The sequence below is a fragment of the Hypanus sabinus genome, chromosome 29 (genome assembly GCF_030144855.1).
Source record: "Hypanus sabinus isolate sHypSab1 chromosome 29, sHypSab1.hap1, whole genome shotgun sequence".
Classification (NCBI taxonomy): Eukaryota; Metazoa; Chordata; class Chondrichthyes; order Myliobatiformes; family Dasyatidae; genus Hypanus; species Hypanus sabinus.
The window spans coordinates 10648823-10670290 of NC_082734.1; the positions used below are offsets into that span (position 1 = coordinate 10648823).

The 21468-nt window shown below is 50.0% G+C and overlaps 1 protein-coding gene across 1 annotated transcript in view; it reads left to right on the top strand.

The window, feature by feature from the left end:
- The window catches only part of cbx7b (chromobox homolog 7b), a 28274-nt gene extending 11681 nt beyond the window's left edge, over nt 1-16593 (top strand). The window contains exons 3-6 of the mRNA XM_059953588.1: nt 5622-5687; nt 8360-8426; nt 11014-11350; nt 15474-16593. Coding sequence (XP_059809571.1) covers nt 5622-5687; nt 8360-8426; nt 11014-11350; nt 15474-15643 — 640 coding nt within the window. The 3' untranslated portion in view covers nt 15644-16593. The remainder of the gene's footprint in view (nt 1-5621; nt 5688-8359; nt 8427-11013; nt 11351-15473) is intronic.
- Nucleotides 16594-21468: the final 4875 nt, after the last annotated feature.

Genomic DNA, 21468 nt, shown 5'->3' on the forward strand with positions numbered 1-21468 from the left:
CATGGATTTGCACCTTGGAAAGTTTCCAGGGCGCAAGCCTGGGCTAGGTTTTCTTTTATGGACGACTGGCAGTTGCTGAAGCTACAAGTCTCCCCTCTCCACGCCACCGATGTTGTCCAAGGGAAGGGCACTAGGACCCATACAGCTTGGCACTGGTGTCGTCACAGAGCAATGTGTTGTTAAGTGCCTTGCTCAAGGACACAACACGCTGCCTCAGCCAAGGCTCAAACTAGCGACCTTCGGATCACTAGACGAACACCTTAACCACTTTGCCATGCCCCAACACGAGGAGGAGGTACAGAAACCTGAAGACACTCAACATTTCAGGAACGGCTTCTTCCACATTGCCATCAGACTTCTGAATGGACATTGAAGCCATGTAATAGTAACTATATATTTTTCCTTTTGTTGTGTCTTTTTGCACTGCATTTATATTTCTATATTTTATATATTTATATATGTATACATTTATATTTGTTATATTTCTTATTGCAATTTATAGTTTTTATCATGTGTTACAACGTGCTGCCACAAAACAGCAACCTTCATGACATATGCCAGTGATATTAATCTGATTCTGCATCCAGACCCAATGCTTTCTATGGTGCCTCAATAAACATTGGCAAGAGTCAACAGGAGCTCACATGATGGATCCTTGCAACCAATCAGAGCTGGCAGCCCATCCTTTGGCCAGCCGTCTCCTCATGGGCTGCCAGCTCTGATTGGTTGCTTGGTTTGCCAGGACTATTGAAAACAAATCCACGTATGCAGGGTTTGGGAGATGGCTGGCCAGCTGGAATAAAGCTGGATATTGATTGATGGAGAGTTGGGGACTGGGACAATGTAGTTGCAAGCGCAGAATTCTACTCCATTTCACTTGTGGCTTTGATCAAGGGAAGAATGAATCTTTTGTAGTGACTGGAATTTCTGGAATATGAGGAACTTGACAGGAGAAACAGTGGGGAAATCGAGAAATTCAGTTTCAATGATTTGGAAAATTTTGGTTAGAAGGAAATGGATTTAACAGAATGTTTCAAAAGGGCAACACATACAAAGTGCTGGGGGAACTCAGCAGGTCAGGCAGCATCTATGGAAAAGAGTAAACAGTAGCTGTTTTGGGCCGAGACTCTTCAAGACGGAGAAGGAAGGGGGAAGATGCCTGAATTAAAAAGGTGAGGAGAAGGGAAAGGGGGCTAGTTGGAAGGTGTAATAGGTGAAGCCAGGAGGGTGGGAAAGGTCAAGGGCTGGAGAAGAAAGAAAAGAATTGCATGAACATGTGAAAAGAAAACATTGACAGGGCAGCGGGGAAAGACCAAGTGAGATGGATTGACATACAGCACTGGGGGAACTCAGCAGATCAGGCAGCGGCTTTGGAGAGAAATAGTCACCGTTTCAGGTCGGGACCCTTCAACAATATCATCAGTCAGGCACCTGGCATCATCCAGTGGTGTATCTGCCTCTACCATCACCCCTGGTGGTGCGATCTATGTACGTACCATTGTCTGTGTAAGGTTTTAAAAACCCTACCTTTGACATTCCCCTCCCCCACTATACTTTCCTCCAATCACGTTAAGATAATATCCTTTCGTGTTAGCCACTGTTGCACTGGAAAGAAGCTCTGGCTATCCACTTTACCAGTTTCTGTTATCATCTTATGCACCTCTATCAAGTTGCCCCCTTAAACTCCTTCATTCCAGAGACAGAAGCCCTAGCTTGCTCAACCTTTCTTTATAAAACATGGTCTGTAATCCATGCAGCATCCTGGTAAATCTCCTGTGCACCCTCTCTAAAGTTTCCAGGTCTTTCCTATAATCAGGCGGCTGGAACTGAACACAATACTCCAAGTGTAGTCTAAGCAGTTTCATAGATTTGCAGCATTTTCTTGTGATTCTTGAACTTGGTCTCCTGAATAACGAAGGCAAACACACCTTACACCCTATCAACTTGAGCTGCAACTTTGCGGGATCTATGGATGTGAACCCGGAGATCCCGAGTTCCTCCACGCTGATGAGAATCCTGTCCTTAACCCTGTACCTGTCTTTAGGTCTTGACCGTCTAAACTGAATCACTTCACACTCCTCCACATTGAACTTCATCTCCCACTTCTCAGCCCATCTGCATCCTGTCAACGTCCCTTCGTAACCTACGACAGCCCTCTACACTATCTGCAACGCCATCAACCCCTCATGTCATCTGCAACCTTACTAACTCACCCTTCAAGTTCATCATCTGAGACATTTATAAAAATCCCAGAGCGGATCCCTGCAGGAACAGCACTGGTCACTGATCTCCTGGCCGAATACCCCCCATCTGCTGCCACCCTCTGGCCGAATACCCCCTATCTGCTGCCACCCTCTGGCCGAATACCCCCTATCTGCTGCCACCCTCTGGCTGAATACCCCCTATCTGCTGCCACCCTCTGGCCGAATACCCCCTATCTGCTGCCACCCTCTGGCCGAATACCCCCTATCTGCTGCCACCCTCTGGCCGAATACCCCCCATCTGCTGCCACCCTCTGGCCGAATACCCCCTATCTGCTGCCACCCTCTGGCCGAATACCCCCTATCTGCTGCCACCCTCTGGCCGAATACCCCCCATCTGCTGCCACCCTCTGGCCGAATACCCCCTATCTGCTGCCACCCTCTGGCCGAATACCCCCCATCTGCTGCCACCCTCTGGCCGAATACCCCCTATCTGCTGCCACCCTCTGGCCGAATACCCCCCATCTGCTGCCACCCTCTGGCCGAATACCCCCTATCTGCTGCCACCCTCTGGCCGAATACCCCCTATCTGCTGCCACCCTCTGGCCGAATACCCCCTATCTGCTGCCACCCTCTGGCCGAATACCCCCCATCTGCTGCCACCCTCTGGCCGAATACCCCCTATCTGCTGCCACCCTCTGGCCGAATACCCCCTATCTGCTGCCACCCTCTGGCCGAATACCCCTATCTGCTGCCACCCTCTGGCCGAATACCCCCTATCTGCTGCCACCCTCTGGCCGAATACCCCCTATCTGCTGCCACCCTCTGGCCGAATACCCCCTATCTGCTGCCACCCTCTGGCCGAATACCCCCTATCTGCTGCCACCCTCTGGCCGAATACCCCCTATCTGCTGCCACCCTCTGGCCGAATACCCCCTATCTGCTGCCACCCTCTGGCCGAATACCCCCTATCTGCTGCCACCCTCTGGCCGAATACCCCCCATCTGCTGCCACCCTCTGGCCGAATACCCCCTATCTGCTGCCACCCTCTGGCCGAATACCCCCCATCTGCTGCCACCCTCTGGCCGAATACCCCCTATCTGCTGCCACCCTCTGGCCGAATACCCCCCATCTGCTGCCACCCTCTGGCCGAATACCCCCTATCTGCTGCCACCCTCTGGCCGAATACCCCCCATCTGCTGCCACCCTCTGGCAGAATACCCCCCATCTGCTGCCACCCTCTGGCCGAATACCCCCTATCTGCTGCCACCCTCTGGCCGAATACCCCCTATCTGCTGCCACCCTCTGGCCGAATACCCCCTATCTGCTGCCACCCTCTGGCCGAATACCCCCCATCTGCTGCCACCCTCTGGCCGAATACCCCCCATCTGCTGCCACCCTCTGGCCGAATACCCCCTATCTGCTGCCACCCTCTGGCCGAATACCCCCTATCTGCTGCCACCCTCTGGCCGAATACCCCCTATCTGCTGCCACCCTCTGGCCGAATACCCCCTATCTGCTGCCACCCTCTGGCCGAATACCCCCTATCTGCTGCCACCCTCTGGCCGAATACCCCCCATCTGCTGCCACCCTCTGGCCGAATACCCCCCATCTGCTGCCACCCTCTGGCCGAATACCCCCTATCTGCTGCCACCCTCTGGCCGAATACCCCCTATCTGCTGCCACCCTCTGGCCGAATACCCCCCATCTGCTGCCACCCTCTGGCCGAATACCCCCCATCTGCTGCCACCCTCTGGCCGAATACCCCCCATCTGCTGCCACCCTCTGGCCGAATACCCCCTATCTGCTGCCACCCTCTGGCCGAATACCCCCTATCTGCTGCCACCCTCTGGCCGAATACCCCCTATCTGCTGCCACCCTCTGGCCGAATACCCCCTATCTGCTGCCACCCTCTGGCCGAATACCCCCTATCTGCTGCCACCCTCTGGCCGAATACCCCCCATCTGCTGCCACCCTCTGGCCGAATACCCCCCATCTGCTGCCACCCTCTGGCCGAATACCCCCCATCTGCTGCCACCCTCTGGCCGAATACCCCCCATCTGCTGCCACCCTCTGCCTTCTGCAGGCAAGTCGATGCCTAAACAAATCTGGAATAAGAATCTAGTGCCAGTGCTGGTGACAGTGACACTACATAGTTCTGCAGTTGTACCACTGGTTGTCCATCCTCTGCTTCTCTCTGCAGTCAACGAATATTCTCAAGGTCAAAGTGGTAGTTGGGCCTGAAGGTTGTGGGTTTGATCTCTACTCCCGAGACCCATGTTCAAAAGTCTTGGCTGATGCTCCTGGGGTGGTGGGGCAGTGGGGTGCTGCACCTTTGGAAGTACTGGGTGACATATTAAACCGAGGGCTCCATTGTCTGTTTTCTCAGACGGATGCAAGATCCCATGCTGACCTGTTGAAGGGTGGAGTTTATCCTGACCCATAATTCTAGCAACATTCAATTCAATTCAATTCAATTCAATTCAAGTTTAATTGTCAATCAACCATACATGAATACAGCCAAAGGAGACAGTGTTACTCCAGGGTCAAGGTACAATATGCAGTACCGGCAGTCACACACAGCACAAAGCAGACCTGAGATAGCCAGCATAAATGGTACCACAATCACAATCACAAAAACCGGCGCCATCAGTTGACAATTGACCGCAGTAGAGCCTGTCTGCCACCGAGCTGGCACTGGGGAGGGCAGTACTGACTCCAAACTGGACGCTATGCCAAACCGCTCCCCGTGGAGCACATCGGCCCCCCCCCCCCCCCCCCGGGTGACTCCACAGCTTGAGGTCCAGTCGTTGCATATACAAGACAACCAGCCCATATAGCTTATCATAAAAACAGACTGCCCATTGTCCATTTTCTTCCACCTCCCCCCTCACCTGGTTATTCCTGCCTCTCTGTGCCTGCCTCCACCTGCCCTTGTCTCCCAACTCTGCTCCTCTCCCTCCCTTACCTCCATCTACCCTTCATTTCCTCACCCCTCCGCGGACCACCAATCACCTACCCGTCCCCTTCTCCTCTTCGTACTGGCTCTCTACACTCTCCGCGCCTGGTCCTGGTGCAGGGTGCTGACCGGAAACATCGACGGTTTCTCTCTCCTCGCTACAGATGCTGCTCAACCCGCTGAGTGCTTGCCACTCCCGATCCCATGTCCCGTAATCACTGGAGACTGTGTTGCCAACCGTGGGACAGCAGTAAGTTGCTTTGGGACGTCCGGAACTGCACAGTGTTTTAATGTCAGCCAGTGTTCTCAAAGAGGCTTGGTGGGGGGGGGGGGGGAATTTAATCATGGAGCATTGTTATACTCCCAATGATAAGTGTGCTACCCAGGCTCAGCAAAGGAACGGCAAGGCAGAATTGACATCTCCTGTGCCTCATGATCTGACTCTCCACTTGACCTCGCAGGTACAGCACGTGGGAGCCCGAAGATCACATTCTGGATCCGCGACTGGTCATGGCTTATGAGGAAAAGTAAGAGAGCTTTTAAACTTTACTCCATCGTTACGGTGTATCGGAGCATCAGCCCTAACAAGTAAAGATGTGTGTTTTAATTGGGTTTAGACCTTGAGACATGGGAGAAGAATCAAGCCGTTTTGGCCCATCGCGGCTGAGTTACCCCAGGTGTCGGGGCGGGTCAGCAGATGATATCAGTGGGGTGGGGGTCTGGATACATGCATATTCTATGTCCTGGTATCTTAGTGATACTCTGTACGGGTCTGTTGTATGTGCAAGGATTGGGTATCAAGCCATGGGTTTGGGAGGATGGGTTGGCGTTGGGATCTGTGACTGTGATCTTGTGTGTACTTACTGTGTGTGACTGTTGGTGATGTGTCTTTGCATTTTGACCCCGTAGTGATGCTATCTGGATTGCTTGTATACATGTATGGTCAAACGATAATTAATCTTGAAATTGAAATTGTCCTGCCTTCTCCCCACGACCTTTGACGCCCTTACTAATCAAGAACTTATCAACCTCTGCCCTAAACGTGCCCATTGTTTTGGCCTGCACAGCTGTCTGTGTAGCAATGAATTCCTCAGATTTGCCACCCTCTGGCTAAAGAAATTCCTCCTAATTGTTCTAAAGGGACATATTTGTATCCTGAGGCTGTGCCCTCTGGTGCTAGACTCCCTGATGAATAGAAACCACCTCTCCAAGTCCTCTCTACTTAGGCCTTCCAGCATTCAATAGGTTTCAATGAGATTTTCCCTCATTCTTCTAAACTTCAGGGAGTGCAGGCCCAGAGCCATCAAACACTCCTCATAAGGGTTTGTAAGTGTGCTTAACAGATGTTTGCAACAACACAAGTACAGGAGCTTCAGGACTCGCACCACCAGGTTCAGGAACAGTTACTACCCCTCAACCATCACTTGAACCAATGGGGATAACTTCACTCAACATCACTTGTCAGTGAACTGTTCCTACAACCAACACTCACTTTCAAGGACTCTTCATCTTGTATTCTTGAATGTTTATTCCTTATTTATTTATTATTATTGTTCCTTTCTTCTTGTATTTGCAATTTGTTGTCTTCTGCACCCTGGTTGAACACCCAAGTTGGGCAGTCTTCCATTAATTCTGTAATGGTCATTGATTTATCAGTGAAGCTCAGGGTTGTGCATACTTGGGCCCTCAGCTCCCAGTGGAGCATTGGCCATCGATGACCTCCCGTCTCCACCGTCCTCGGAAGTCAGCGGTACGGTTGGAGTTCACCCATTGTACAGGGGTTTGGCCCGTACAGCTGCACCAGAGCCCTGTTGACTGGCCTTACCCGTTTCCAGCTCTCATGACGGGGGAGTAGGGTTAGACTTTGAGAGGCGGGAATGTATATGGTGACATAGATGTAGTTTGGTATCACATTTACTTTGAGAAGGGAACTAGTCTATGCCTGAGTTTGCTGGCTGTTATCTTGTGCCTCAGTATTTCTCCCTGAGATTCTGTAATTGGAATCCCACAGCCAGGTGTATTATTATGTACGTCGTGAAGGTTATTGTTTTGTGGCATCAGTACAGTGCAAGATACTAAACAAACTACTATAAGTTACAAAAAATAAATAAAAGTAGCAGCACACGCAAAATGTGGGAGGAACTCAGCAGGTTAGGCAGCATCTATGGAAATGAATAAACAGGACTGTATTGAGCCAAGACCTTTCTTCAGGACTGCGAAGGAAGGGGGAAGATGGCAGAAAGAAAAGTTGGAAGGTGATGGTTGAGGGTGGGAGAGGTAAAGGGCTGGAGAAGGAATCTAATAGGAGAGGAGAGTGGACCATAGGGAAGGAGGAGAGGAGGAGGGGAGGTGATAGGCAGGTGAGAAGAGGTAAAGGGGTAGAGTAAGGAATAGAAGCTGGGGGGGGGGTGGAATTTGTCCACCGGAAGGAGAAATTGATATTTGTGCCATCAGGTTGGAGGCTACCCGGACGCAATATATGATGTTGCTCCTCAACCCTGAGGCTGGCCTCATCTCGGCACAGGAGGAGGCTACAGACCGGCACGTCGGATTGGGAATGGGAACGGGTATCGCCGGTGGGAAATGTTTGGCCACAGGAAAATCTGTAGCTGCTAGAAATCCAAAGCAACGCACACAGAACACTGGAGGAGCTCCGCAGGTCAGGCAGCATCCTGCTGAAGGGTCTGGGCCCGAAACTTCAGCTGTTTACTCTTTTCCATCAATGCTGCCTGGCCTGCCCAGTTCTTCCAGCGTCTTGTGTGTGTTGCTCAGGTTACACTGGCTGCTTTACCAAGGCGGTGAGAGAAGTGAGGGCAGAACTCTGGTTTCTGTTACGCACTGAGCCATGTGGTCGCGGGCAGAGCAGTTGCTGTACCAAGCCATAATGCTTCTGAACAGGATATATCCCTGTTGTAGGGGAGTTGCGGGATGCTTAAATCTGGAGGAACACACAAGTTGCTGGAGAGACTCAGCGGGTCAGGCAGCATGTATGGAGGGAATTGGATAGGCGACGTTTCTTCACCCGTCCAACCGAAACATCAACTGACTGTTTCTTGCCATAGATGCGACCTGAACAGCCGCGTTTCTCCAGCATCGTGTTGGCGTAGCAGAGGGCTGGTGCTCCGGAACTTGTATTGCGATCTCTTCTCTCCCCTTGTTCCTTCTGTTAAACTTGACGCTTTGGCCTGTCCTTCACCAGGGAGCAGCGAGACCGTGCACTTGGATACAGGAAGCGGGGCCCGAAACCGAAACGATTCTTACTGCAGGTGAGGGATGCGGTTCTGCCGGGAGTGTGGGTGCAGGGTCGCAGGCTGGCCGGTTCACCAAAACGCAGGCGGCTGTCCCCCCCCCCCCACCCCCCCCCCGGGTCGACTCACTGAATATGTTCAAGGCCGAAATCAGCAAGTTACGGGTTCGAATCCTACTCGGAGACCTGCATTTCTGCATTTTCTGGCCCCTCCACAAGAGGCCAAGGGTTATGGAGGGCAGAGCAGGAAAGTGGGGCTGAGGCTGTGATTTGGATTGGCCATGATGTGCCAGGTAACCTGATCCTGCTCCTATGTCTAAAGGCAGAATAGACTCGAAGGGCCAAAGGGCCTGCTGCTAAATCTTCTGCTCTTCTGAATGGTAGAATAACCCACAGGGCTGAATTGTCTCCTCCCTGCCTTTAGTCGAACCAGTGCCCACTGCCCAGAGAGGCCTGTTGTCATAGAGACACGGATAGGGTAGAAACAAACCCTTCGTCCACTGAGACGGTCATCACCCCCACCCATTCAGCATTTATACTGATTCCATTTATTCTCCCCAAATTCACATCAACCCCTCCCCAAACATTCCCATCACACACCCACACACCAGGGTCATCTTACAGTAACCAGTAAATCCACAGCACCTGTGGCCTGTGGGGGGGACGCCCATGTGGTCTTGGGGGAGAAAGTGCAAACAACAATCCAGGCAGCTCCTGGGGCGGGGATTGAACTGCTCAAGCTGCTGTCTCGCTGTGCCACCACCAAACATCCACTCTGCCATTGACCAACTAGGGAACCCACAGTTCCTGTCCCCCCCCCCTTCCTGATCACTTCCTCCGCAAACCCTCTCTTCCCAAAGCAGCGCGTCAGACGACTTTTGAGATTGGTGATTATCCTCTTTTAAAAAAGAAAAATCCCCCACTTAGTAATTCTGAGCAGAGATTACACTGGACAACTTCTTCCAAAGGTATTGCTTCCTTAGAAATCTTCTTTGTTGAACACAAACATAATTTAAGATTATTTGTATCATGTAGGAATTTGGAGGAACAAAAAATTAACTTTTATTGAATATAATGCTTTTAATGGTGTAACGGTGCTGACATTTTGCAATTGTTTAACTAGGCTAAATTTTTTTTTGATGCTTTTCATTTGTACTCAGTACCTGAGGCTTCTCGCTTAAGTGTCCAACAATAATCAGCCAGCATTGATGGATTCCAGTGGCCCTGATACCATTTCCCCATGACCACAATGTCCCGCTGAAACCTAAATGGGAATGAATCTTTAGTGACATGTTGCATTTCATGGTTTTGTATGCTTGAAGCATCTTATCAACCAGCCGCACGTAGTTTGGTGCTCTGTAGTTGCCAAGAAAAAATTTAATAACATCTTTGAATGCCTTCCGTGTGATTTTCTCCGGTCCCACTAGAAGTTCTTCAGATTTTCTGTCATTGATGAATTGTTTGATTTGTGGACCAACAAAAATGCTTTCCTTAACCTTGGCATCAGTTACTCTGACTTGAATTATGAACTGAAATAACAAATACAGGTGATTTCCAAAAAAACGGTGTGTGATAGGGAAATTTCATGGCAATTTTCACGACAGCAGCCCAAAATCCATAAGATACACCCAAAACTATTTAGGAAGCAAAATCTTTGTTGTCCAGTGTTATCATTGATTAATGAATTAGTAACAATAATTATGGACTATTTTAGGGAAAGAGAATGAGTTCTGTTCCTTAATTAAACATTGTTTACTATTAATAAAATTATAGGAGATTAAAATGAAAGAAACATTTTAGAAAACCTGTTCAAATGATATTAATATTAATCTTTTAAAAAGGCAATTGAAAATTAACACCTTTTCTGAATGGCTTTGTTATTGTAAACACTTACTAACTAAATACTGATGTGCAGACAGTTTGCAAAGACCATCCAACATCACTTGTTCTTCCAACTGTTGAGTTGGTGCCAAGCCAGCATGAGACCTTTACTGTGAAAAGACTTCACCGCTCTTGGGTTGTAAAAATAAAAGAATCATTCTCTGCTATACCTGGCAATAAAGATTACCATTATCTATCCTTTTATTATGGGGGGGTGGTTTTAAAGAATTGAGGGGAACTGTGTGAAGATAAGATTTCTGTGCATGGCCATCTTGAGCACGTGTGCCATAGGTTCGCCATGCCTGTCCCAAACACATTTTTGGAGATTGTCATGCTCAGTGTAATCTGGATGCACTACTGACCGGCCCTGTCCTGCCCTGGATGTTCCTGGCTGATCTTCCCACTCAGCACTTACCCACTCAGTCCTGACAGCCACCCGTTTCCACGCAGATGTCCGCACTGGGCGTGGTAATGAGGAGATGCTGGAAGAAACAGCTTTGTGCCTTACTGGTATTTGTTGGGGTTTTCTGTGATTGGTTGCCCCATTTCCTATGTTACTGCAGGGATCAGTATTCCAATTGGATTGTTGGGAAGTGGTTTTGGGAGATCCTGGGATGGGGGTTTGAGGTAAGGGCTCACCTGCCATCTCGGTGTTAGTTGGGGAGGGGTGTAGATTCCTGTGGTGTTGACTCACCTGCGTTGTGTTTCCCCCCCCCCCCCACCAGCGGATCTATGGCATGGACTTGCGGAGCGCCAGCAAGCTCAAGGAGAAAGGGAAGGTTCGCCTCTCGTTGTCCCGGCGCTTTGACAGCACCTCGGTGTCCGGCCCGGCCCAGCTGGAGCTCAGCGAGAACGGGAAGCGGATCCAGTTTCCGCTGGCGCGCAAGCACAAGTTCTTCAAGGTGGCTAAGAGCAAGTGCGCGGCACGGGCCGTCAGCCTGGCCAAGAACCACGGCGCCAGGGAGTGCTCGGAAAAGGACGCTGGTCGGGACGGGCGGAGCAAGTTCCCGGACTCTGAGTTTGAGGACGAGGAAGTCCGAAGCATTCCGGAGAGAACAGAAGGTGGGAGAGAGAGACCGCGAGGCCACCTCCACCTACCGTTCATATTGTCTATCCAGTTTCTTCTAGCTGTCAGGAAGATTGCCCCACAGGAACACACTTGCATTATAACTGAGGTTTTCTCAGAGCGTCTGTTCCAGGGAATGAGAGAGACAATCTCAGAGCTCCCTGCTCGTCCCTCAGTCACCCCCAAGCTCCACCTCACCCGTGGAATCTTTGTGCCCCTTCACCTTCGTGGCACATAGCTTGGCAGACTATCCGTTGCCCCGATTGTAGTTGAATGGCAATAGGCAATAGACAGTAGGTGCAGGAGTAGGCCATTCGGCCCTTCTAGCCAGCACCGCCACTCACTGTGATCATGGCTGACCATACACAATCAGTACCCCATTTCTGCCCTATATCTATATATCTATATATATATATCTGCCCGCTATCTATAAGAGCTCTATCTAACTCTCTCTTGAATGCATCCAGAGACTTGGCCTCCTCTGCCTTCTGGGGCAGAGCATTCCACATATCCAGCACTCTCCGGGTGAAAAAGTTTTTCGGCATCTCTGTTCTAAATGGCCTACCCCTTATCCTTAAACTGTGGCTTCTCACCCATCAGCGGGAATATGCTTCCTGCCCCCAGCGTGTCCAATCCCTTAATAATCTTATATGTTTCAATCAGATCCCCTCTCATCCTTCTAAGTTCCAGTGTATACAAGCCCAGTCGCTCCAATCCTTCAACAAACCCTCATAAACCATACTACAGCCACCTGCCCCCATAGCATTGAGTCCTTTTACTGTAAAGAATACAAAGATATAGGAGTAGACCATTTAGCTCCTCAAACCATTGGCCGATCTATGCTGGACTCATCTCCTCTTCTGTTCCCCCAGAACCCTTAGTTCATCTATCTTTCAAAGTTTAATTGATTGCCACATTAACTATATCCAATGATCTGACATCCACCATCCTCGTAGAAGCTAGAGCACTACAAAACGGTGCAGGCCCTTTGGCTCGTGATTTTGTGCTGACCTTTGTGAGAAAGAGATGAATCTCAAGGTTGTATGTAATATACATACTTTGATAATAAATATACTTTGAACTTTAAACTTTTGAACTTTGACCTTTTAACTGGTTATTCAGATCAATCTAACTTTCTCTCCTACTTAGCCCTCCATTTTTCTGTCATCCCTGTGCCTGTATAAGAGTTTCTTGAATGCCCCTAATGTATCTACCTCTGGCAGGGAGCGCCAAGCACGCACTGCTCTCTGTGTAAAAAAAAAGCTTGCTTCTGGCATCATCCCTATACTTTCTTCCACTCAACGGTAAAATTTTTCCCCTGGTATTAGTCATTTATGCCCTGAGAAAAAGTCTCTTGACTATCCATTGGATCTAAGCCTCTTTTGTCACCTCTCCTCCTCCTTCACTCCAAAGAGAAAAGCCCAAACTCGCTCAACCTATCTTCATGAGACATGCTCTTTAATCTTGACAGAGTCCTCGTAAATCTCCTCCACAGCCTCTCTAAAGTTCCTATAATGAGGTGACCAGAACTGAACACAATACCCCAAGTGTGGTCTAACCAGGGTTTTATAGAGCTGCAACATTACCTCACGGTTCTTGAACTCAGTACCCCAACTAATGAAGGACAGCACGCTGTAAACCTTCTTAACCGCCCTGTCAACTTGTCTAGTTGACTTTGACATGAACTCCAAGATCCCTCTGTTCCTGCCACCGTGTATTCTGCCTTCAAATTCAACCTTCCAAAGTGAATCATTTCACACTCCTCCAGGTTGAAGTCCGCCTGTCACTTCTCAGCCCAGCTCTGCATCCGCTTGTAATCCGGTTTTGTAGCCAGGTCTCCTTGTTTGTGACTCTTCCCACTAGTGGGAACATCTTGGATGTCTATCCTGTGCAGTCCCTTTAGGATCATGTGTGGTTGAATAAGACCACCCCTCATTCTTCTAAACCAGGGGTTCCCAGCCTTTTTTTAATGCTCTGGCCCCTTACCAAGGTTGGGAACACCTGTTCTGAGCTCTAAAGAATACAAACCCAAACACTCCAACTTCCCTTGATAGGGCAACCCTTTCAACCCAGGAATTTAAAAAAAATTAAGTCTTGTCATATGTACATCGAAACATACAGTGAACTATGTTGCTTTGCGTCAACGACCAATGCAGTCCGAGGGTGTGCAGAGGGCAGCCCGCGAGTGTTGGCATGTTTCTGGTATTGGTGTAGCATGCCCACAACTTGCCAACCCTAATCCCATTTTTTTTTTTTTGGAATTTGGGGAGAATGTACAGTCTCCTTACAGAGAGTGGCGGCAATTGAACCTGGCGCTGGACAGCGTCATGCTAAGCACTACATTAATCACCATCCCGTGCCTCAATTTCCTCTGCCCCGGCTCCCAAAATAGGTTCTGCAGTTGGCCCAATGAACGATATTTGTCCCCCTGACACCACTTCACTTACACTTTCTTGAAGTTTTTAGCGTTTGTTCTTGGCATAATCCCCCATTTTCCCCAGTGGATCTCCCGCTGCCCTTCCCTTCCGCATTCCTGGTGTGACCATCGGAAGGGAATGCGTGGATCCGAGATAGCATGTGGGTGGGTGGGACACTGCCCGAAGTTAAGCCTGGGGTGGCACAGCCGGTAGGCATTGCCCCATAACACCAGAGACGGGGGTTTGATCCTGACCTCGGGTTAGATTGGATGTTTGCACGTTCTCCTTGCAGCTGGGTTTCCATGTGAACAGAAGGGTCCAGTTCAATGCTGTATGACTCTGTGGAATCAGGGGTAGGAAAGATTTTGTCAGTGGTGTGGCCCTGGGGTGAGGGTGAGGAGGAGATTTACCAGGATAACGCCTGGATTAGGGAGCCCGTCTTATAGGGAAAGGTTGAGGGAGCTGGAGCTTTAGGCTTCGGAAAGGAGAATGAGAGGCGTCTTGACAAAGATGTGCAAGATGAAGTATAGCTAGAGATGCTTTCTCAGGGTAGAAATGGCCAATTTGTAAAGTGACACTCACAAAATGCTGGCAGAACTCAGCAGGCCAGGCAGATCTATGGAAATGAATAAACAGGCGATGTTTTGGGCCAAGAAAGGAAGGGGGAAGATGCCAGAAATTATATCAAGTAAAATTTTCAGCTGATTTCTAAGTTGATTGGGATAAGGTGTAGTGGGAGGGGCTGGTATCACGGGACTGCCGGGGGTGGGAGTGAAGGTAGATACATGAAACTCTCAGACAGGCACATGGATGATAGAGAAATGGAGGAATGTGCTGGAGGAGCAGAGCAGATCAGACAGCATTTTGGGATGAGAATCAACGGTGGATGTTTTGGGCCTGGACTCTTTGTCAGGACAGGCTCTGCCAGAGGAAGGGGTTAGGCTGGGAGGGCAGCATAACAATGGACTGAAGGGCCTGGACTGTAATTAATGTTCTATGTTCTGTACCAAAGATGTGTTGGTTGGTAGGTTAATTACTTACTGCCTGTTACATCGTTGGCATTTAGGGCAGCAATGAGGGTCCTCCACAACGTTGGAGTCAGATGTAGAATTCATCATTGCTACTTCCATGTTTTGACCAGTCAGGCTTGTTAACTCCTGAGCCTAGAGGACTGGTGGACCACTAGGTCTGGCCTCTACCCTTTGACCTGTTTAGCATGGGTGGCTCTACCAAGAGTCAAAGCACAAAACCCTGACTCCAGCCAACATAGCTCATCGAGGCACACAACCCTTCAAACCCTATGGCAGAATTGTGGTCATCCTTGCAGGGTAGGTTAATTGATCACAGTAAATTGGCCTTTGTGTATGGATGGGTGGCGGGTTGTGGGTGAGTGACAATGGAGGGCAGTAGCCAGTGAAACTGAAAGGGAAATGAAATGGAATTAATGAATTCCAATGGTGGTTGGCATGGACTCAGTGGGCTGAATGGCCTGTTTTGGTGCAGTATCTCTTTGTGACTGTGGAATCTGGGGCAGCGGAGGTCCGGTTATTGGGGTGAGTGGGGCTCGCTGATCGATGAGGGGGGTGGTTGGGAAAGTGAAGATGGTGGGAGTGGTACCACAGGTGGGCATACTGATAATGATGCATCCTTCCGCCCAGCAGATGGGGTTACCCATTCTTCCTCTCTTTCATTTCATCCGCAGGGGCTGCCTCTCCCGTCGGGAACCCCTCAGCCATTCCCGCTGGCTGGCATCCCTCCATCCCTCTGGGCGACATCACGGTGACGGATGTCACAGCGAATTCCCTGACAGTGACCTTCCGAGAAGCGTTGGTGGCAGAAGGATTTTTCAGGGATCGCAGCTTAAGTTGCTAACCTCAACATCAACAAAAGGAGATTCCCCCCACCACCCACCCAACACCAGGCCTTTCGTCCGTCCTGTGAAACACTTCGTCCATTTTCCTCACAGTGAAGGTTCCATTTGTATGAACCCCGTGGTTTTAATGTGTGTGGCAGTCACGTGGTTAACGTCCACAACTGGCAGATGCCGGTGTCGTCCCACCTTGGCATGGAGCATCCGATCACGTGTTGTCTTCCGGCTCTCCGACCAGGCGTCTTGGGAGTTTTGGGAGGAGGTCTAATGGACTGAGCTTCTTGCGAGGAGACTTCTGAACTTGCGCAGAACGGACGGTGATCGTGTGGTACGTGGTGGCTTGGGAGGTGCAGCAAGGTCCCAGAATGTACGTGTGCGCACCCCACCCTCTATGTTGAACTCCTAGAGAACAGAGAGGTCAGGAGACCCCTGTTGGCCATGAAACTTTGCTGACCGTTTTGGGAGCCAGTTCTTCTTTCGAGCGGATGTCATGAGTTCACGGTCAATAAAGCCCATCCTGGACCCCTGTCATGTCAGCTGCTGGAGATTGCGGCTGTCTGTGTCACTAGCTGTCCACCGAGGGGTGATTTCAGGTCCACTGGCTGGCTGTGAGCCTCTGTACCGGTCTGGGCTGCTCAACACCTGAACTTTGGCCAATGTCTTCCAAAGAGACTCGCCTGCGCGGGAAGGCATGGGCTCTCCCAGCTCAGAGTCCACAGCCAGCCCTTCCCTGCTGTCCTTTTGTCCCTGCCTGTAACATCATGGCAACAGAAGGGGAAGGGTGGGGGGGGGGGTCACCTCACGACCCCTGGACAGAGACCCCCCCCCCCCCCCCCAGGATGTTGGTGTTGGTCATTGATTTCTGAAATGTCTCCGGGTTTTTTAATCATCCGCGGTTGACTGCCAGGATGAGGTAGAGTGGGGAGAGTTAGCCTGGGAAGCGTAGGCTTGGAGGGGGATGAAGGAAGAGCTGGGGGTGGGGGCTCAGGCCCTGAAGTGGGGGGTGGGGCCAGGGTTGCGGGCTGGAGTGGGGATTGGGTTCAGGGGATGAAGTGAGGGTCGGGGGCCTGAGTAGGGGTGAGAGGGCCAGGGAACGAAGTGGGAGGGGGTGGGACAATGTGAGGTTGAAGGGTCAGGGGTGGGCAGGTGGAGGGAACTGAGGTGGGGGAGGAGATTGAGGCCAGGGGTTAAAATAAGAGTTAAGGGTGAAGTGTGTAGTTGGGTTGGAGGGTTGGGGCTGGGATTAGGGTGGGCAGGAATAGAGTTTTAAGTTTCACTTGAGTTTTAAAAATGACTTTCCTTTGTGTTGTCTTCGCAAAAGGAAATTGTGGAGTGATTGTGTATTGGGCAGGAGAGGGGATGTTGGGAAGCTGCTCTGGGTGGACGAGACTGAGGAAGGGTTCAGACATCCCAGCCACCCTGGTACGTACCGTGTGGGTTTAGGGAAACCTGTTGTACAGGTCCTTTGCTGTCGAGTTCTGCAGATGTCTTATGTCCATAGGTTGCAACCACATCCTTGGGTTACATGCTCCCCAGGGCGAGACTTCTGTCACTGATCTAGCATTAGAACTCAATCCTCTGCCCCTAGCACTGTTTTCGCCTTCCCTGTCCCTCGTGCTCCCTGCCCTTCCTGTCTGAAGATTATTTGCACTTGAGATTGTCTGGAACTTTTGCACAGAGTTGTATGAAGACGCTGAATGTGGTTCGGTTTGGATTTCGGACCACCGATGGTATATTTTTGTAGCACTGCAGTGTAAATACTTTGTAAATAAAAGGTGAATGCCTGGGTGTTGCCTGGCACGTCGGGCTGGTGGCCTGTGCACAGGCTGTCAGGGCTTTGAAGTTCCGTGTACTCCAGAGAGACTTTGCACAGAGGGAACGGTAGTCCTGTCCCGCCATTAGCTGCTGCAAGCGTGCGCGTAAGGTCACGAAAACCCTGGATGCATCTTCCTCACTCGGTATCCATTGGGCTTTCCATTTCGCTCTTGATGCCCCCCCCTCAATTTCCAACCCCACAGCTGCCTCTCTCCATCCTGTCGTCAGGAATTCCTTACCCCCTCCAAAGTCCTGCTATATTGGCACATTGCCCAACCCCACCCATAAGACATAGGAGCAGAATTCAGCCAATTGAGTCTGCTCTGCTGATTGTTTATCCCCCTCAGCCCCATTCTCCTGCCTTCTCCCCGTAGCCTTTGATGCCCTGACTAATCGAGAACCTATCGACCTCCACTTTTAACATACCCAAGACTTTGCCTCCACAGACTCACCATCCTCTTCCTTGTTTCTGTCCTTGTATTTTGAGGCTCGTGAACCTCGTGAACCTCCCCTGGGCTCTCTCCATTTGCCAGCACACCCTTTCTCAGATAAAGGGCTGAAAAGTTGCTCACAGTACCCCAATACCCTTGTGTCTCTGGGTTGACTGTGGAGTCCCCATCATTTGCAGAATTATTTTGGGTGTTGGAGGGTAAAGATAAAGATTAAGGTAGAGCTAGGACATGGGATTTCTGTGGTGCGTTGGCCTATGTCCACACTGTGTCCAACACTCCATCTCATCGATTCACAGGACCTTGCTGTACAGCAGACCGTCCTGCCACTCAAATCACCTCTGCGATTCAGTCCGGTTGTGACTACTCTGCCCACCATGGCCCCCAGTGCACTCACTCAGAAGCTTTGCAACCTTAAATGCCCTTTGATCCTTGTTCCTTTGGGGGAAGAGTTCCAGGGATTGCCACCGTCCAGCCGGAGACACGGATTGAAGTAAAGGAATTGGGGGAAGACCAAGGATCTTATTACCATGATCTGGAAGGGTCAGTGAGAGAAGAATGGAAACAGTCACAAAGGGAACACTCCAAAAGAGGAGTATTCCGATGGGAATTGTACGTGGCAAATATTAATGATGGAACAAAGTTGGCCAATTTGACTTCCTGCTCGTGGCCTGCTCCTGCCAGGGGTGGTAGATGTGGGTACAATAGGTAGTTTTAAGAGACTCTTGGATAGGTACATGGATGAAAGAAAAATGGAGGACTAAGTCAGAATCTTGGAGTAGGCTAAAAGGTCAGCACAGCATCTTGGGCCGAAGGGCCTGTACTGTAGAGTGCAGTGAAGGAGAATTGAAGGTCAGTGCAATGTTGGGAAGTGCACCCGCTCATGGACTTGCTACAGGGTTGGCTGAAATTCCAGGCTGGAGTTTCACCCTCTCCAGACCAATCCATGACAGTAGACTTGTATCCTAACGTTAGTAACCCAGAAGCCTTCCTGGGTAGCCCTGACCCAGAGCCCTGCTGAAAGTGGGTTCTCAGACCTGAATGTGATCCAATCCCGTCACAGTAATTTAAATCTAATTATACAATCCTGGAATTAACAAGCTGGTGCAAAGGCACGGCATTGGGAGCAGCAGCACTGTATCATAGTGGTGAGAGCAATGATATTACAGTGCCAGTGACCCAGGTTTAATTCCCACAGCCATCTGGACTTTGTATGTTCTCCTCATCACCACATGGGTTTCCTCCAGATGCTCTGGTTTCCTCCCATGGTCCAAAGATCGACTAAGTTATTTGGTCCTATATGGGTGGAGCGGACTCATTGGGCCAGGATATCCTGTCACCATGTTGTATCCCTTATTCACTGCCTGTTACGCTTCTGGCGTTTAAGGCAGCAATGAAGATCCTTCACCTGTATATAGAAGGATCCTTTATTGCTGTCTCCATGACAGTTTTGTTTTTACCAGTCAGGGTAGTTAGCCCTGAGCTGAATCCCTGAACCTAGAGGATTGGTGGACCACTTAGTCTGGCTTCTACCCTATGACCTGTTTGGTATGGGTGTCCTCACTCCAGCCAACATAACTCTCTGGGTCACTGAGGCACGCAAGCCTCCGAACCCAACAACAGGGTTGTGATATTTCTAAATTTAAAAAATAAAACTACCCAATGGTCCTAAATATCCACTGGGTTCCTTATTGTCCTTCAGGGGAGGGAACGGAAACCTGGTGCTCCTGCCCCTCTCCAGTCTGAAGGTAACTCCAGATTCTCAGCAACTACCCTGCTCGCAAGACACGGGCAAGCACGGCTGGCCTGGAACGGCTACTCCTGCCCATATGCTGTGAAAGATTTAGTGGAAAACATGCTTGCAGAGAGTGACATTATTCTTGCTTGGTGCAGTTGACCCTTCTCAGGAGATGTGGTGCCTCTGAGATTTGGCTGTCTCTTCTGACAAACCCAGATGAGGCTGCTGGGGCCCGGGGAAGGGGAATGGAGGCCTGCCAGAGAGCTGATGCATTAAACCAGGAAGGAATGTTTCCAAGTTTGGGGAAAATGTGCAAGATGCCAAGAAAAGATCTTAAAGCACACGAATGTCATTCAGCCTTCTAGGCATTTGCTAGTTCCACTGGAATAGTCCTCTTTTGATTTTTTTTTTCCAATCCCCCTCACACAGCACCTTTCTGATCATGGTAATCCCCAGAGTAACACCAATCTTGTTTTCCCCTGCTATCTTTAACTCTTCAGTCTGTGTCTTCTGATTCCCAGTGAGAACATTTTTTTTCCTCTTAACACTCCCTCATCTCTCCTCCCTGTTTCTGAATAGCTGTATCCAACCTCCAGGTACCTCACTCCTCTGTCGGTCTCTGCCTTCTTGAGCAGGTAGATTCTAGACAGAATGGACTACTTCCATCCCTATGTCTTATGGAATTCAAACCTCCCAGTTTATGGAACCCCACTAATTCCTTTCAGGCACTTATCCCTGCAAGTGGCCAAAGTGCTACACCTGCCCATTCACCTCCTCCTTCGATTCAGGGACCCAAACAGTCCTTCCAGCTGAGGCAACACCTCACCTACGAATCTGCTGTGGTCATTTATTGCGTTGGGTGCTCCCAATGCGGCCTCCTCGACGTTGGTGAGGTGCGTTGTAAATTGTGGGACTGCTTCGTTGAGCACTTCTCCATTCGCCAAATGCAGAACTTCCCAGTGGCCAAGCATTTTAATTCTGGTTCCCATTCCTGTTCCGACGTGTCGGTCCATGGCCTCCTCTTGTGCCATGATGAGGCCACCCTCAATGTCAAGGTAGCCTCCAACCTGATGGCATGAATATCGATTTCTCCTTCCGGTAAAAAAAATACCCCTTCCCTTCCTTCTTCTATTCCCCACTCTGACCCCCTTATCTCTTCTCATTTGCCTATCACCTCCCCCCTCTCTTTCCCTTTCTCCTACGGTCCTCTTTTCTATCAGATTCCTCCTTCTGTGACAGTGGATTCCACAGATCCACTACCTTCTGGCTGGAGAAATTTACTCATCTCTAGTAAATGCATGCAGAGCATGGAAATCTACAGCACCTTACAGGCCCTTCGGCCCACAATGTTGTGCCGACCATGTAATCTACTCTAGAAACTGCCTGGAATTATCCTACTGCATTGCCCTCTATGTTTCTAAGCTCCATGTACCTATCTAAGAGTCTCTTGAAAGACCCTATTGTATCCATTCCACGCACCCACCACTCTTTGTGTGAAAAACTTACCTCTGACATCCCCCACCCCCCCGTACCTTCTTCCAAGCACTTTAAAACTATGCCCCCTTGTCTTTGCCATTTCAGCCCTGGGGGCGGGGGGAGAAAGCCTCTGGCTATCCATATGATCAATACCTCTGGTCATCTTATACACCACCTTCAGGTCACCTCTCATCCTCTGTTGCTCCAAGCAGAAAAGGTCACTCAGCCTAATCTCATAAGGCATGCTCCCCAATCCAGGCAACATCCTTGTAAATCTCCTCTGCACTCTGTCTATAGTATCCACATCCTTCCTATAGTGAGGTGACTAGAACTGAACACAGTATTCCAA